This window comes from Mauremys mutica, chromosome 13 (assembly GCF_020497125.1).
Source record: "Mauremys mutica isolate MM-2020 ecotype Southern chromosome 13, ASM2049712v1, whole genome shotgun sequence".
Lineage (NCBI taxonomy): Eukaryota > Metazoa > Chordata > Testudines > Geoemydidae > Mauremys > Mauremys mutica.
Window position 1 is genome coordinate 44,424,209 of NC_059084.1, and position 17,937 is coordinate 44,442,145.

Sequence of the window (17,937 nt, forward strand, 5' to 3'; positions counted from 1 at the left end):
TGTTAATCTTTAAGGTGACACCAGACTCCTCATTGTTTTTATAGGGACTGACACCTGCTGAAACAGGGAGTTTAAGGCCAGAAGGGACCCTTAGATCATCAGGTCTCATCGCCCGTATCACACAGGCTGGGGAATTTCTCTCAGTAGCCCCTGTATTCATCTCAGTAAATCGTGCATGGCTAAAACATCTTCCTGAAGAGCCTCCAGTCTGGATCTGAAGACTTCAAGAGATGGGAAATCCATCACTTCCCTTGACTGTTGAGTCCAATAGTTAATCGCCCTCACTGTTAAAAAAACCAAAACTATAGGTCTTATTTCTGAGCTTGGAGAGATCAGATTTTTACTGGTAAATGTTGGTAAACGTCAATTTCCCCGTGCACACACACAAACCAATGAAAAAATATTTCTATCCATAAAAACTTAAATTTACCGATAGGCAAAACTAAGGAAAATTCTGCCTGAGAACTTACAATAGTTTAATTTAAGGATATTGACCTTGCATATTTTCACATGTAATGTTGACCTTCCCACTACTAATTTTGTACAAATAGTTAAAATAATTTAAAAAATGCTTAAAAATAACCATGGACAGGATCCATCAAAACTGAATTCTTCCAAGCCTATGTGGAAGCAGGGAAAGAATTAACAAGGATTTGAAGGGAATTTTAATGCATGTCAGTCAGTTAGCAAGAGTTAGGCCAGCTGTGACCCTAATGACGTGAGATTTGTAGAAGCAAGGATAGTGTGAGGCGAGAGGAAAAGAACTGTGTAAAAAGTTATTACGACCTTGTACTGATAACCAAATATGCAGGCTGGTGTCTTCTAGGAGTGAGAAAAATAAGATAGCAGAATGGCTTATGTATAAACAAAATGCAGTTGTTGCTCATTATTGTCTGTATTATTGCTAGTTATTGTCTGTAACAAAGGTATAAAGGCTTGCTGTAATTGTTTACCAGTTGAGAGACCTGTCCGGGACTGGGGCGACCCTGTGTCCTAGGTCACTCTCTCCCTCCATTGTAATTACTGGAGAAATAATAAAGTATTTGATTTTGCTGCACCCAAAGAAAAAGCGAGAACTGAGTTTTTCTCCAACACCTACTTATTTCACATTTGTCTGGCTGTAACATCCAGCTATTGTTTCTCATCCTGCCTTTCTCTGCAAGAACATAGGAAAACAACTTGGCCTGGCAGACAGAGCTTCAGTGCAGACAGTAGAAGGGTTTATTATTGGCAGTAGTGCCAAGGGGGTGTAGACGCCCAGACAGACAGTCTAGTCCCTTCCCTAAAGAACCAACAGTCTCAGGGTGATTCCCTGACTCTGCCACTAGTGGCTATATGAACTTGAGCAAGTCCTTTCTGCTTTCTGTGCGTCTGTTTTCCCTCCCACTTCTGGTCTGTCTTTCCGGGTTGCATAGGTAATCTCTTGGGGGTAGGGAGCCTTTGTCACCATCTGTTTTAAAGCACCCATCAGGCTCCCTATAGAGGCATAAGAACATAAGAATGGCCCTACTGTGTCTTTGCAAAGCCCATCTAGCCCAGTATCCCGTCTTCCGACAGTGGCCAGTGCCAGGTGCCCCAGAGGGAATGAACAGAACAGATAATCATCAAGTGATCCATCCCCTGCCTCCCATTCCCAGCTTCCGGGACACTTTCATGCCTATCCTGGCTAGGGTGACCAGACGTCCCACTTTTATAGGGACAGTCCCAGTATTTGCGGCTTTTTCTTATATAGGCTCCTATTACCCCTCACCCTCTGTCCTGATTTTTCACACTTGCTATCTGGTCACCCTAATCCTGACTAATAGCCACTGATGGATTTATCCTCCATGAGGCCCTTAGGTGCTTGCTGAAATAATCACAGTATGGCACTAGCCTGCATTGGGGGTGGGACACTAGGGCCCAACAGATCCTCCAAGCCATTCTCAGGTTAAACCTAAGGGTAAAATCAGGTCCCTTCTCCATATTCCTTACCCTCTGCTGCCCCTTAGTGGCTATTTCAGTCAACCACTTATAGCTGTATCAATCTCTGTTTCATTGAAATCCTGTTTGCATTCACTTCCCCTCATCTTTTTAAAAAAAAAATCCTGATCTATTTCTTTGCCTGACAGTGAGACAGGATGATGTTTCGCTCTGTTACCATCTGTATGGCTTCGCTGATGTCGATGTGTGCGCGCTATGTTAATATTCCTTAAACCGGGAGAGCATAACATGGGCGGGAAACCCATGAATTATAGGTACTGAGCCTTAGCTGGGAGAAACGGGACCAGCTCCCCAAGGTGTAAATGCAGTTCCACTGATCTACATCGGCTCTGGATCTGCCCATGTCTCCAGTGGAACTACAGCCAGTTTGCTCCGGCTGGGGAAGTGGCCCAAGGACCCTGATGGAAGCCAATTAATTTACACCAGTGGAAGATCTGGCCCAGTGCACGAAGGAAAACCCATTCCCTGCTCCCCCCACACCCTGGTCACTGGAAATGTACCGATTTCCTTCCAACCTGAAAGCCACCCCTGCAGGCTTAGCTATGTCACAGCTTCCCCTCACTCAAGGTCACCTGCAGCTGCTGCCATTTCCTTCTGCAGTAGAGTCCCTGACCATGAGCCTGGCTGCCGGCGCTGGCTCCAGGTGTTCAGGCTCTGCAATGAGCAGGGGGTCATGGGTTGGGATTTCCAGGCTGTTGGGGAAGGCGCTACGATACCACAGTGATGGGTGCCCAGAAGCATAGTGCAGTGAGAAGGATGGACAGATGGTGCAGAAGGGAGGTGGATGGATGGACAGGCAGACAACACAGAGGGAAAGGTGGGCAGAGGGCGCAGAGGGAAGGATGGAGAAAGGGAAGGATGGACAAAGTTATCAGTGTCAATTTCCTCCTCTGGCACTGCGAGTGCAGAAGGTGGGGGCCTGCAAGGACTCTACAAATTAATATTGGCCACTCCAGGCTGGTAATGCTGCCACCACCCAAGTGAAAACTACCTTTTGGCAATCCAGAAAAAAACTTACTTGGGAAGCTTTTCCTGAGGCCCCTCAGCTTTTCCACCCATCCCTCGGGGCAGCCGAGAACGAAAACAAAAGAAAAGTGGAACCCAGCTGTTGTATGATTAATAGATGCATAAACCTTTACCTCCTAAGACACAGAAATCCAATAATGTTCTTTAAAAAGGTACCGGTAAATTTTATTGAAAAAAGGAAGAAAATACATTTGAAAAATTAGATTATTGCTAAACATTAAAAGAACAACTGCAAGGAGTAAGCACCAAGGATGGCTTTCTTGGGGTCAAGCTTCAAGGTTACAAAGCAAACTAAAGCACCTGGGGTCAGCACAGAGGAATCCACAAGCCAAAATGAAAAGAGAGACCCCTGATCGTGTCTGTCTAAACACTTCCTGTTCTACGTACATACCTGTAGTTCCAAAGGAGCAAGTCTAGGTATGAGTGTTGATGATTTTCATACCTGGCCCCGCTTACAACATATTTGCTGCAAAGACCCTCACGCCGCGCAGTCTGTCCCAATTTGAAAGGGTACAGCTTCCCTACTGGTTCCCCTGGTCAGGTGCCAACTCATTTTAAGTGTCTCTTAAACCTTCACAGATAAGGCAACTGGGTAGAGCTGCTAAGGAGGATTCTATCGCTAACTGACTGGTTGGAGAGTTACACAAGGGTGCTACCCCCACCCCTTCATTTACCACAAGAGTGAAGAGGGAAGGAATGGGTTACCTAGGGAGGTGGTGGAATCTCCTTCCTTAGAGGTTTTTAAGGCCCAGCTTGACAAAGCCCTGGCTGGAATGATTTAGTTGGGGATTGGTCCTGCTTTGAGCAGGGGCGTGGACTAGATACTTCCTGAGGTCCCTTCCAACCCTGAGATTCTATGATTCTATGAAAGAAGAACAGAAAACAGAAAGGGAAGGTGGGTGGATGGACAGACATACAGACAGACCAGCACAGAGGGAAGGGTGGACGGACAGACAGACAGACCGGCACAGAGGGAAGGGTGGACAGACGGACAGACCGACACAGAGGGATGGGTGGACAGATGGACAGACTGGCACAGAGGGAAGGGTGGATGGACAGATGGACAGACCGGCACAGAGGGAAGGGTGGACGGACGGACGGACAGACCAGCACAGAGGCAGGGTGACAGGGGATGGGACTGAGCCCCCTCGGGGGTTGATAAACTCAATGGGGGTGTCACTTTGGGAGTGACATACACAATGTCTGGGGTGGGACACTGGTATCAGGGTGATCAGAGCCACCCGCCTCTATCTCACACACAGGGCACAGGGGTGTGTTTTCTCACCCAGCACAGGGCCGTCCAGAGGATTCAGGTGGCTTGGGGTCTTCGACGGTGGGGGGGCCCCGCTTCGGCAGTAATTCCGCTCCAGGTACACAGTGATCCTGCTGTAAAAGCCAAGAGCAATACATGGGCATTGGGGCAGTAGTGCACTAAGGTGGGGAATGGGCACATGGTGTGACATAAGTACGGATCTTGTGGGGACAGGGCAGTGATCTCAGACTCCTTCATTCCCCTTCTCCCCTGGGTCTCAGCTCCCTTCCAGCCAGGGGACCCCTCCCAGCTAGATCCAGACAGGTCTATGCCCAGCTCCCCCCTGCCTGTTCTGTGGTCCAGAGCCCAGCTGGTGCCTATGGCTGTAGCTCCATTGATTTACCCAGTGCTGGATCTGGACCATGGTTTGCAGAGGCCCCTAGAGACACGCTGACGCCCCCTGAGCAGATCAGACCCCTGGGCTCTGCTCTCCCAGCCTGTCCTGCTAACTGCTCCTTCCCTGCAACCTACGACGGCACCAGAGCTCCCGGCTCCCCCATCACCCGCTAACCCCGACCTGCCCCGACATCCCCAGCACGGAGGCGCTTACTCTCCATTGCAGTGAGCGGCCATCAGCACGAAGTTCTCCGACACCAGGAACCCTCCACAGCATAAACTTTTGTCTCCATGTTGTATTTCCAGATAGGCCATGTAGGGTCTGGAGTGGGGCTGGGCTTCCCAGCCTCCAATGATCTCACCTGGGGTAAAGAGCCCCATCATCTCCTTGGGCCAAGCTGGGAATGAGCTCCCCATCATAAAGGGGAGTCCCCACAGCCTCAACCCACCCCTGTGATTCTTTCCCTGGGGGATCCCTGTCCCTGGAACTCTGCCCCTTGCTCAGCTGTGCCCCACACTGGACTCCCCATGGGGCCAGAGGGTAAACCTACAGCTCCAACCTCGCTGTGTGGAGAACGCACAAGGAGGGATCAGTAATCGCACTGGCTGGAGGTAACAGTTTTAGGGGCCAAAGTCACCCCAGATTAGGCCTGGGAGCCCCTGGAAGGGCACAGACAGGGCCCTTGTGGATGCTTCTTCTCCATCAGTCCACAGTCACCAGCCAGGGCTGCTCCATGGCTGACCCGTCAAACTATTTACAAACATCATTTTTTCTCAGAAAGCCTCGTCTCAAACCTGTCTGAATTACTGTGGTGAAACTGATTCTTTCCCCCCAGTGTTAGGTAATATCTAGGCCAACATTTAAAAGTACCACTTTGGGTTTTTCCCATGAAAAATAAAACATGTTCTGTGATCCCGTCTGAAGAAGTCTCCAGCCAGGTGGGTGGGTGTGTTGGAAAATCCCACCTTTAACAAATTGCTATTATTTGCATGAGGGTGGCACATAAGCCGAGAACCAAACCCCTATTATGCCAGGGGCTGCGCAGAAACTAACCGAGATCAGGGGCTCCCTTGCTCCAGGCCTTTCACTGACCCAGGCAGCGTCCAGACACAAGCTGAATTCTTCTTCACATTGTTCAGATTGGAAAACTGAGGTCCAGGGAGATATTTTGTAAACCCGTATTTCGTTCTGGATCCCTCTCTTGTAATTGGTATGTCTGATGGATGAGGTGTGGGATCTGTCCATCCAGGTATCAGTGTCACCATCTAGAAGCATTCCAGAACCTCTCTAGATCCATTCAGATGCATGAATACCCAACTAACTCCATTAAAATTCATGCTAGATTCACTTCAATTGATGCTGTTCCATTTTAGATCTATCCATACCCACATAGCCACCTCTTCTAGATCGATGCACATCCCTGTACATCCATTCTAGATCCAGCTCCTCACCCTACCAGTACTGGACCCACTTGCTGTCTGTACCCTGCTGGTAGCTCCAGTAGGAGTCACTGACCTGACTTGGGGCCAGAAGGGTGTTTGGCTGGGAGCGTCCATGTCTGGTCCCTGGGGGTCGGGGTGGGATGCAGGAATGACTGGACCAGTGATGCTCCTGCTTCTCTGTGTGTGAATCCCCATAGGGGGACAGAGCCTCCCCTGACAGGCCAGGGACCATATGGACAGGGGATGGAACTGAGCCCCCTCAGGGGTTGATAAACTCAATGGGGGTGTCACTTTGGGTGTGACATACACAATGTCTGGGGTGGGACACTGGTATCAGGGTGATCAGAGCCACCCGCCTCTATCTCACACACAGGGCACAGGGGTGTGTTTTCTCACCCAGCTCCGATACCGATCAGTGTTACCCACAGCCCATGTTCACAGGAGAGCTGGGGAAGGGCAGAACTTGGTACTTGGACCAGTGACAGCAGCACAGAGATGTCCTAGAGGGGAAAGGCCCCACATCTCATTCTGCACCCCCTGAACCAGCCAGTCCCCGGCCATGAGCCTGTATCAGACCTAGCCCCCCACCCCTGTAGGGGAAAGGCCCCAAATGCATTCCCCACACCCTGAGCCAGCCTGTCCCCCATCCCAGGGCCGGCGTTAGTCTCACCAATGCTGCATAGAGAGGCAAAATCCCCTCCCTGCTCCTTTGCCCCTGTTATTACAGCCCAGGCTGTGGCCAGTTTTGCCCCAGCGGTGCATGGGGAGCTCACGGTGTTGCTTGTTCACTGTAGCCCCCCTAGATCCTTTGTGGAGCCCCAGTTCTCCAGGACACAGCCCCGGACCAGGGGAGGTGGCCGCGTCCCTGGGGCTGGGAGGGAGAACACGGCGTCGGCTGGATTCTCACCGCTGGGGTGTGACTGGGCCCAGCTCAGCAAGCGCCTCAGCCTGCTCCCTGCACCTGCCCTGGCTCTGTCAGCACTGACCGCTCTGCCCGGCGCTGTGACACCCGCAGGGCTGATGGCAGCTGGAGCTGGGACCCTGGGGTGACTCTGGTTCCTGGTGTCCAACCTGAGCCAGGGAGCATGTCCAGGTTCTCAGATGACAGCATTGTGCTGGGTGCTGTACAGTGTTTATTAGGTGTATTATGGTAGCGCCTAGAAGACCCAGTCATGGCAAAGGATCCCATTGCCGCTGCACATGCCTTGTTGGGTGTATCACAGTAGCACCGAGGTGGACTCCCACCTATGGCCCAGGACCCCACCGTGCCAGGTGCTGTACAAACACAGCGATGGCCCCTGTCCCCAGTTCCTCACAGTCTAGGTATCGGACAGGAGAAAACAAGCGGCTACAGACAGGCCGACGGGGAAGAACCAGGGGAACAATGAGATGAAACTAATAGGCATTGGCAGATGGTGCCGTGTTCCAGTCTGAGACGTCTCTTCCCAGAGCATCAGAGCCGTGTCCGGTCCATTGATTCTTGCTGCAGTGGGCTAGGTTTGTGATGCATTTCCTTTGCAAGGGAGCTGGTGCAAACAGCAATGGAGTTTGGCCCTTGCCTGAATAGCCCCTGATTAGAGTCAGTTGGGTGGTGTGGGAGGTGGGGACACACACAGAGGCTCCTTGGGATCAGGCCTTGACATCTGGGCTGAGAAGCCTGATGGAGGGGACTGGCCTGCCTGCTGTTTGTGTGTTCAGAGTGGAAGAGGAATGACGTACAAGGGAACTAAGAATGCCTAAAGTGCACTCCTGTTAGCTGGGAGCTGGCCTAGGTGTTAGCGGTGGGATACCAGAGTCAGGAGAGCTGACAACACACACAGTGAGTTGCTTTTTCACCTGTGATTTTCCGTGTCTTTCTGGCAGATCCGGCATGAACTACTCAAACCCAGGGGGTGAATTCCCCACCGGGCCCCAAATCCTGGTTACTCCTGCTAGGTACAAGTTAGCTGGGAGTCCGAGGCTGGGGGTGTTCATTCAATTCCCAGGAAGGCACCACTTCATTGTTTGCAACTTCATTTTTATTCATTGCCGGCTAAAAGGCAGTGAGTGAAATGCACCAGGCCACACATCAGGGCAGGACAGGGGAGATTAGAAGGAGGCGCTCAGAGCTGTCATTTCAGCTGAAATCAGTTCAGTGCATAATTTCCTAATTTCCCTTCCAATGAACAAACTCCCGCTCTCCGTGCTGGGAACAGGTGGCTTTGGAAGGAGCGGTGGCTACCCCAGGGGAAATAATGTGGAAAAGGCCCAATGAGGACAGGGCAGGCTGCAGTTTTAACAGGAGTTAACAGGTCAGGATGTCTCATAAACGGTCACTCGACTGGTTGACATGTGGGAGGGCTACAAGCTGCCGTGTCTGCCCCAGGGTTTGGCCAGTGTCTGTTACCCTGGGGGAAATAAACCAGCTGATTCCCTAGCAAAGACGCAGCCTAAGGGCCTGGGTTGGGATTGCCAGGGGAGCTGAGGGAATTGGAATTGAACATGGCTCCTAACTCCCCCAGGCTCCCTACTCTGATACTCATGGGTTGGGCACTTCCTGAGAGGAGCGATGTCTGGGGTGGGGGAGATCAGCCTGCGGGGAGTCAACCCCTCTGCAAAGCAGCCGCTACATCTGGGCCAATGCAAAGGACAGAAGCGACGCACCTCCAGCCCCTGCAGCGATTCCCAGCACGGCTCAGGGCTGCAGCTTCTTCATTGTCTTCCGTATCCAGGGGATGAAGGTGGAGAGTCTCACATAGACACTTGGGGGGGTCCCATTGACAGACCCCCAAGAGACGATGCCCTGGGCTGTCTTCCCACACACCAGGGGGCCCCCAGAGTCACCCTGTGAAACAAAACAAGCCACAGATGGTGAAAAGCTCAGTGAGTCATTTCCTGCCGTTCTTCAAACACTGATGGACACTTCAGTGACAACCCCCTGCTATCCAGATGGTCTCTGCTTGGGCCCCCACAGCTCAGCCTGACTCAACAAACCCCCGACTCCTCCCAGTTGGTCTCTGCCGTTCACCCCCTGCCCCCACGAGAAGATCAGATATTTTCCCATTGGTTTGAACAGGACTTAGCGCAGCAGGACCTCATCTCTGATCTTAGCTTGTGGGCCCAACTGCAACCCCAGGAGCCTCGTTAATAATAACGATTTATCAAGGGCGCTTGGGAGTTTCACCTTGAAAGAGGCTTTGTTCTCCTTTGGGTCCCCCCCACACATCATCGTGCGGGTGTTATATTTACGATATATCCCACCAGGATGCTTCAGACAGGCCTCATCGTCCAGCACCTTCAAATCCACCTCCCGGAGCGTATCGGGGAGCACCTTCCTGAGTGCGCTTGTGCAGCCCCAGCCGGCGACGCTGCACACGGTCCCTGGTTGCACTCGTTGATGAGCCGGGGGGAGAGGGATGAGCCCGACCTGTTCATTGAGCTCTGCCTTGTGCTCCAGCTACAACCAAGAGAGGACACAAGCACCAGAGTCAGTATGAAGGTCAGCGCTGATAAGGGGGCGTAGAGAAAGAATCCAAGGAGAGGGAAACTACAGCCAATGTATGTCCATGGAGACACTGAGGGGTGGGGTGATGGGATGGGTGTGGTGCCTGCAGCAGTGTGAGGTCACTGGGGGTGGGGTAATGGGATGGGGGTGGTACCTGCAGCAGTGTGAGGTCACTGGGGGTGGGGTGATGGGATGGGGGCGGTACCTGGAGCAGTGTGAGGTCACTGGGGGTGGGGTGATGGGATGGGGGCGGTACCTGCAGCAGTGTGAGGTCACTGGGGGCGGGCTGATGGGATGGGGGCGGTGCCTGCAGCAGTGTGAGGTCACTGGGGGCGGGGTGATGGGATGGGGGTGGGGCCTGTACCAGTGTGAGGTCACTGGGGGCAGGTGATGGGGTGAGGGCGGTACCTGCAGCAGTGTGAGGTCACTGGGGGTGGGGTGATGGGATGGGGGCGGTACCTGCAGCAGTGTGAAGTCATTGGGGGTGGGGTGATGAGATGGGGGCAGTACCTGCAGCAGCATGATGTCATTGTTATGGGTCTCTCTGATGTATAACTGGTGTGGGATTGGGCGGCGGACGGAGATTTTCTGTTGACTCTGTTCCTCTTGTTTAATGTTATGGGCTCCCAGGTACACAGTGATTTTGCTGTAAAAGCCAAGAGCAATACATGGGCATTGGGGCAGGAGTGCACTGAAGTGGGGGATGGGCACACGTTGGTCTAACATAAGTACTGATCTTGTGTGGACAGGGCAGCCTGGGTTGCTCAGGCAGTGATCTCAGACTCCTTCTTCCCCGTGTCCCCTGGGTCTCAGCTCCCCTCCAGCCAGGTGACCCCTCCCAGCTAGATCCAGATGGGTCTTTGCCCAGTTGCCCCCACCCCAGAGCCCTGCAGAGCTGTTCTGGGGCTGTGAGTCCCTCCCTGTCCTATCTGGGCAATGGGCCAGACCCCAGCTGGTTTACCCAGTTTTGGATCTGGACCATGGTTTTCAGAGGCCCCTAGAGACACGTCAACGCCCCCTGAGCAGATAAGACCCATTGGGCTCTGCTCTCCTGGCCTGTCCTGCTAACTGCTCCTTCCCAGCAACCCACGATGACGCCGGAGCTCCCAGCACCCCCATGACCTGCTATCCCCGACCTTCCCCAACATCCCCAGCACAGAAACGCTTACTCTCCATTGCAGTGAGCGGCCGTCAGCACAAAGTTCTCTGCCACCAGGAACCCTCCACAGCGAAAACTATTGTCTTTACGTCGTATATTCAGATAGGCCATGTAGGGTCTGGAGTGCGGCCGGGCTTCCTGTCCGCCGATGATCTCTCCTGGGGGGAGACCAGGTTCATATAAAGAGTCTCATCATCTCCCTGGCCTGGGCCGGGATCAATTTCCCCATCCCAAAGGGGAGTCTCCACAACCTCAACCCATCCCCTCTGATGTTTTCCTTGGGGGATCCCTGTCCCTGGAACCCTGCCCCCTCCTCAGCTCTGCCCCACACTAGACATCCCATGGGCTGGAGGTTAAATCTAAAGCTCTGACCTTGCTAGGTGGAGAATCAGTGCCAAAGGCATTGGGAGTGCGTCACTAACCGTGCTGCCTTATGGTAATGGCTTTGGAGGTCAACATCAGCCACTGACACATCCCCTGCTGATGTTTCACCTTCTCCACCAACCCCCAGTGACAAACCAGGGCTGCTCCCAAGCTGCCCCTCCAAACTGTTTTTGTACAGAAAATCGGATTTTCTAGACAATGAAAAGTTCCCAGAAGGCATCTTCTCTCCTCAAACATTTTGGCTTCTTTTTTTTTGAAAACTGATTATTTCTCCCCAGTTTTTGACAATTTTCAGCTGAAAATTTGTAAGTTTTGAGTCACCAAAACAATTTTAACTATGGTCACACTACAGACTAAGATGGAGTGGTGAGGTATGCAAGGGAAACATGCTGCCCCCCATCTGTTTAGCCCTGCTGCTTTCGCTCTCCTTCAGCCATTACTGCTTTAGTTTCTGCAAATGTTACCCAGATTGCCAGGCTCTGTGTTAACGTTATGCACACCTGGCCAGCAAATTTGAACTAAACACTGAACTAAACTCCAGGGAACCCCTAAAAAAGCATTGGGAGGAGAAACTAGGCCAATTATTTTCTGCTAACCAAATGGAAACAAACTTTAGCCACTGCTTCGAACTGCTCCTTGGAGCTACATTTAAGATTAATTCCACAGGAATCATATGGAGGAGGTATTGGACCCCTCTTCAACAGCTGAAGCTGAAGGACAATGTAGGTAGAAGAACAAAAGGGGATAAACCAGGCAGGAATAGATGGAGGTGGAAGTGAGAAGGTCTCTAACCATCAGAGGGACGTAGGAATTAGGAATTACCAGACTGTGTGGTTTGTTTTAACCAATACACATCTTGAGGCACTTGTATGGGTTGCAGGCTAGCTCTCTGTGGTTAACTGGCCCTTGGGAAGCTTCCGACGCTTTCGCCAGGTTTAAATCAATATCAGGGCAGCCACAGGCAGAGCTGAACCAGTTGAACCACAGATGTGGTTTAAAATCAGGTTAATTAAAGCAACACAAGTCTGTGTGCAGCTCACACCTGAATGTTTTAACAGATGACTCATGGCTGTTAGTTTGAGGTCCATATGAACGAGGCTGTTTTGACAGTCTGTCGCTGTTATCTGCATATGGTGCCACCAACCAACCCAGATGAGGGCCCCATTGTGCCGGGTGCTGCACAGACCCACAGGGAAAGTCAGTCCCTTCCGTAAAGAGCTTGAATTTAAAATGACACCACACACAAAGGAGCTGGAATGCAGGAATCCTGACTGCCTCCCCCAAGCTCCGCTCTAATCACTAGACCCTACTCCCAAGCAGCGGATATAACCCAGGAGTCTTGGCTCCTAGCCCCTAGTTAAGATACCCCTGTGTCTCTCTCCTGCTCTCTGTGTATTTCTCAGTACCAGCTCCACCACCCAGACTCCTTCACCCCACACCTCCAAACTGTTCCCTAGCTGGGTCCTGAGAGCCAGCAATCACCCTGGCAGAAGCATCTGACTCTGGGGAGGATCCAGGATTTGCAAAAAGCCCAGAGAGCTCCCGGCTCCACTCACCAGGATCCCTGACCATCCCCTCCACATACACACACACTCACCAGCCCCAGCTCTGGGGGGCAGGAGAAAGGCCACGGGCAGCAGGATCAGGATAAGCATTCTCACCGTCTGGGAAAAGTGACAGTGCTTGTGTCTCAGCCCTGGGGGATTTATAGAGACAACAGCAAACCGCAGATCATAGATGCCCTCCCCTCATGGGGAGCTGGGACCACGCAGGCGCCCTCAGAAACCTCAGCGTCATGCCGCTCACATGATGGAGGGAGCTGGTGGCTGGAAAACAACCTCTCTCTGGAGGAAGGAGCTCAGGGGAAAGTCTCTCTGGGACGAGTCATCTCTCACCCCATCCCAGAACATCTGTGAGCAGGGCGCCCTGGTGCCGGGCTCATCTGGAACTCGCCCCTCTCCTCTGCTCCAGCAGCTCATCTGGTGGGGAGTGCGGCTGATGCTGAGTCACCAGCTGGCTTGGCTCAGCTCCCCACTTCCTCTCCAGTGTGCATCTCAGAGCAGTAAGAAGAGGATGAGGTCCCTCCTGTGACTTCCTGTAGCCCAGCCACAGAGCCCACGGCAGAAATTCTCCCAGAGGATGAGGAGCACATAGGCCATCTAGTGACAGACATGGGGGAGCACAGATACCATGGTGATAGATGATGGATAAGGCCCTAACCAGACGGTGCTGGAGCCATGTTCCTCTGGGCCTGCCCCAGGGCTGGCATGGTTGATTAAAGAGCAAACGTCCTCACACAACAGGGGTGACCACTTGGAAATGTGACCCTGGCTGTCCAGACATTTGAACATCTCACACACCCACAATTCTGGGCCCCAGAAAGTGGCTTAATATTGTCCTGAGGCCCCGGCCCCATTTCTCCATCAAGCTCCGAGCTCTCATGAAATGCCTTGGTGTATTTTGTAAAGTCCCAGCATCAGGAGTCATGGGATCACCTGTGAATTTCAGCTTCCCTTGTGATAAATTGGATGTTTTGAGCCCACGAAGCTTAGGAGAAGAATTTGAAGACGTGACCCATAAATTCTTAAAGCCCCCTGGTCTTCTCCTCATCCATCCCACTCCCTCAGGGTGCCCTAATATGACTGAGACAGCAGCCACAGAGCATGAGAACCCCCTATTCTCTCCCAGAGGGCGTCCTCCAATCCCCCATGAGCAGCATTTTCATGGTCTAAGGAGGGGGCAGCACTTCTGCCTGGGCCCAGAGGGATTGCAGCCCCAGCTGGGTGGGGACAGGAAACCTCAGGGTTAGGTTCCCCATGCGTAGGTGGGTGTTAGGCTGTCCTGGGCCATGTACACCCAGCCACATGGCAGGGAGAAGGGACGGGCCCCCAACATCTGCAGACACTCAGCATCTTGGGCTCTGCACAGCTGGGGCTGTGTCCAGTTTGGTCCGCCCTATGGGATCAATTAATTCAGTCTCTGAAACTTGCTACCGTGGGGTTTTTTTGTACCCGCAGTGGCCATGACCAGGAGGGAAAAACCCTCCCATCTGTAGCAGGCTGTCATCCCTGAGACCTGACTGACAAGCTGAGCATCTGAGAAGGGACATCTCCCCATCCCCCTGGCAGTGAAAGGTGCATCCCCACGCACGGTCGTGTCACCAATGGAAACAGCTCTCAGAGTCAGACTTAGGGAGCACAAACTGAGCTCTCTGAGGGTCTGAGTCCTGGACTGGGATGGTGGGTCTGCAGGTCGGGATTGAGGGTCACCAGCAGAGATGACCCAGGCCTGCCCATAGTGGGGGCACAGAATGAGGGCTGCTCCTTTCAGCAGTGCTATCCAGCATGCTCAGTCCATGTTAGCATGGTCAGTATAAGCTAAATAGCAAATCTGGAGGGGCATTTGTGGTCACATACCGCCAATCCCCCGCTGCACAGCTTCTGGCCTGCACCATCAAGACTATTAAATGTCTATATCTTTGTCTGAAAATTTGTTATTTCTCCAATCCCAATGAGCTGAGTCATTTTCTTCTTCTCCTGGTTCTTAGAAAACTTTCAAGACCAGCTTTGTTTTCTCAGTGTAATCTTTCATAACTGCCTGGCCGCTGGCTAGCTGGTCTCCAGATAACGGGCAATGGGGGCGGGGGGAACAAAGCTCAGGGGATTTCATCTCAGAAGACATTTCATAGAGTAGAATCATAGAAATATTATCCTGGAAGGGACCTTGAGAGGTCACCTGGTCCATCCCCCTCTTGTAGGCAAGACCATGTCAACATAGACCATCCCTGACAGGTGTTTGTCCGGCCTGGACCTAAAAACCTTCAGTGATGGGGATTCCACAACCTCCCTTGGGATCCTATTCCAGAGATTAACTCCATTTAGGGTTAGAAACCCTGTTACTAATCACTAACCCTGTTACTAACCACAATCTCCCTTGCTGCAGATGAAACCCATTACTTGTTGTACTCCTGTCAGCGGGACATGGAGAACAATTGACTCCCATACTTTTTAGAACAGCCCTTAACATATTGGAAGACTGTTCTCAGGTTCCCCCTTAGTCTCCTCTTCTCTAAACATACCCAGTTTTTTTCACCTTTCCTCCGAGGTCAGATTTTCTAAACCTTTGACTATTTTTGTGGCTGTCCTCTGGACCCTGTCCAGTTACTCAACATCTCTCCTAAAGTGTGGCACCCAGAACTGGACACAGTAGAATCATAGAAGGTTAGGGATGGAAGAGACCTCAGGATGTCATCTAGTCCAACCCTCTGCTCAAAGCAGGACCAACCCCAACTAAATCATCCCAGCCAGGGCTTTGTCAAGCTGCGCCTTAAAAGCCTCTAAGGAAGGAGATTCCACCACCTCCTTAGGTTACCCATTCCAATGCTTCACCACCCTCCTAGTGAAATAGTGTTTCCTAATATCCAACCTAGACCTCCCTCACTGCAACTTGAGACCACTACTATTTGTTTTGAAATCTGCCACCACTGAGAACAGTCGAGCTCCATCATCATTGGAATCCCCTTTCAGATAGTTGAAGGCTGCTATCAAATCCCCCCTCAATCTTCTCTTCTCCAGTCTAAATAAGCCCAGTTCCCCCAGCCTTGCCTCATAAATCATGTGCCCCAGCCTCTCAATAATTTCTGTACCCTCCACTGGACTCTCTCCAATTTGTTCACATCCTTTCTGTAGTGTGGGGCCCAAAACTGGACACAGTACTCCAGATGTGGCCTCCCTAGTGCCGAATGGAGGGGAATAATCACTTCCCTCAATCTGCTGGCAAGACTTCTACTAATGCAGCCCAAAATGCCATTAGCCTTCTTGGCAACAAGGGCACACTGTTGACTCATATCCAGCTTCTCATCCACTGTAATCCACAGGTCCTTTTCTGCCAATCAGTCCCCATCCTGTAACAGTGCCTGGGATTCTTCCATCTTAAGTGCAGGACTCTGAACTTGTCCTTGTTGAACCTCCTCAGATTTCTTTTGGCCCAATTCTCCAATTTGTCTAGTTCACTCTGGACCCTATCTCTACTTTCCAGCTTATGTACCTCTCCTCCAAGCTTAGTGTCATCCGCAAACTTGCTGAGGGTTCAATCCATCTGTAGTGAGGCGCCCTGGTCCCAGCTGTGCCTAAGAGGGCCGAGCCTCAGGCTCCGCCAAACTGGGTGGAGCCGCCACTGCCGCCAGTTCCCATCCCCCGGAAGTCAAGGGGCGGGACAGGAAGTATAAAAGCGCAGCCCCGGCACTCACTTGGAGGCCGGTCGCCAAAGAGAACAGATGCCAGTGGCCGAGCTCCCGCCCGGCCTGAGCTTCCCCGCGCCCGGTATCCAGAGGAACTGCCTGAGCTCCCCCATGCCCCGTATCCTGAGGAGTTGCCTGCGCTTCCCCCTGCCCGGTATCCTGAGGAGCCCATGGTCTGGGACCCACCGGAGGACGCTGGCGAGACACAGGTACCCAGAGAGGGGGAGATTGGAAGTGGCCCGGGGGTAGCTGACACTAGTCTGGCTCCAGGGGACCGCGAACCAATGTCAGTGTGTTGCGGCCTGGATCCCCACTGACCCAGCAGCAGACTGCCTGTCACTGTTAGGGCCCGGACTGGGACGCAGTGGAGTGGGAGGGCCTGTGTCTCCCCTGCCACCCTTCCACGGGTGGCAGACTCCCCCTCTCGCTGGCCTGAGGAGGTTTCTCTAATAGACTATTTGTTTGCTCAACCCCTGCTGAAGGGTTTGAGCTCTGGACTGCTGATTGCCCCACCCTGACTCAGGGCCTGGGCTTGTAGACTATTGGTTCGCTCGGCCCCTGCTGAGGGCTCTGGACCCTGACCTGCTTGCTGTCTGTGGTGAGGCGCCCTGGGTCCCAGCTGCACCTGAGAGGACCGAGCCCCAACACTGGACGTCCACACCATCCCATCATCCAGATCATTAATGAAGATGTTGAACAAAACCGGCCGAGGACCAAGCCCTGAGACACTCTGCTTGATACCAGCTGCCAACTTGACATTGAGCCTATCATAAATATAAAGAGAAGGATAACGACCTTTATGTATCCAGTAATACAAAATCCCTCATGGCAATAGGTACAGAATCACTTACCTATAAGGGCTTAATCAGTTCAATTAACCTAGCTGGCATTTGACCAGAAGGACCAATGGGGAAAGAAGATACTTACAAATCTGGGACAGGTGAAGGTTTTGTTTGTGCTCTCTGTGTGTTCCTTCAAGAGACAAAGAGAGGGACCAAGCAGGTAACCCAGCTCCTACTGAAATGATACATCTAAAATTACAGAAATTGTAAGTAATAGAAAGGAAATGCATTAGATTATCTTTTGTTTTAGCTTGTAAAATTTCCCTATGCTAAGAGGGAGGTTTATTCCTGTTTTGAAATTTTGAAGTTGAGCCGAGAGGGGAAATCCTCTGTTTTAAATCTGTTTATCACCCTGTAAAATTACCTTCCATTGTGATTTTACAAAGGTGCTTCTTTTACTTTTTTTCTTTATAATAAAGTTCTGCTTTTAAGAACATGATTGGTTTTTAGTGTCCTAAAAATCCAAGGGTCTGGTCTGTGCTCCCCTTGTTACCTATTTGGTTGGTAGATTATTCTCAAGCCTCCCCAGAAAAGTGGAAGAAAAGGGCTTGGGAGGATATGGGGGGTGGAGGGGCGGAATAGGGCTCCAAGTGGACCCTCCCTGAATGCTTGTTTAAATCACTTGGTGGTGGCAGCAATACTGTCTGAGGACAAGGAATTTGTGCCTTGGGGAAGTTTTTAACCTAAACTGGTGGAATATAAGCTTAGGGGGTCTTTCATGTGGGTTGCCAC

The 17,937-nt window shown here is 51.9% G+C and overlaps 1 protein-coding gene across 3 annotated transcripts; it reads right to left on the reverse strand.

Moving 5' to 3' along the window:
- Nucleotides 1–8,097: 8,097 nt before the first annotated feature.
- Nucleotides 8,098–17,396, reverse strand: LOC123348086 (cathepsin G-like). Of its 3 annotated transcripts, none has more exons than XM_044985407.1 (5): nucleotides 17,291–17,396; nucleotides 10,751–10,898; nucleotides 10,092–10,227; nucleotides 9,261–9,533; nucleotides 8,098–8,921 (listed from the first exon to the last, which is right to left on the reverse strand). In XM_044985407.1, the coding sequence occupies exons 2-5, from the start codon at nucleotides 10,849–10,851 to the stop codon at nucleotides 8,772–8,774; spliced, it is 660 nt and encodes a 219-aa protein (XP_044841342.1). In that variant the 5' UTR covers nucleotides 10,852–10,898; nucleotides 17,291–17,396; the 3' UTR covers nucleotides 8,098–8,771. The 3 variants fall into 3 exon arrangements, with proteins under 3 accessions (XP_044841342.1, XP_044841343.1, XP_044841341.1); XM_044985408.1 differs by lacking the exon at nucleotides 17,291–17,396 and adding an exon at nucleotides 12,722–12,811 and having other exon boundaries at nucleotides 9,372–9,533; XM_044985406.1 differs by lacking the exon at nucleotides 17,291–17,396 and adding an exon at nucleotides 12,722–12,811.
- Between the last annotated feature and the right edge of the window lie 541 nt (nucleotides 17,397–17,937).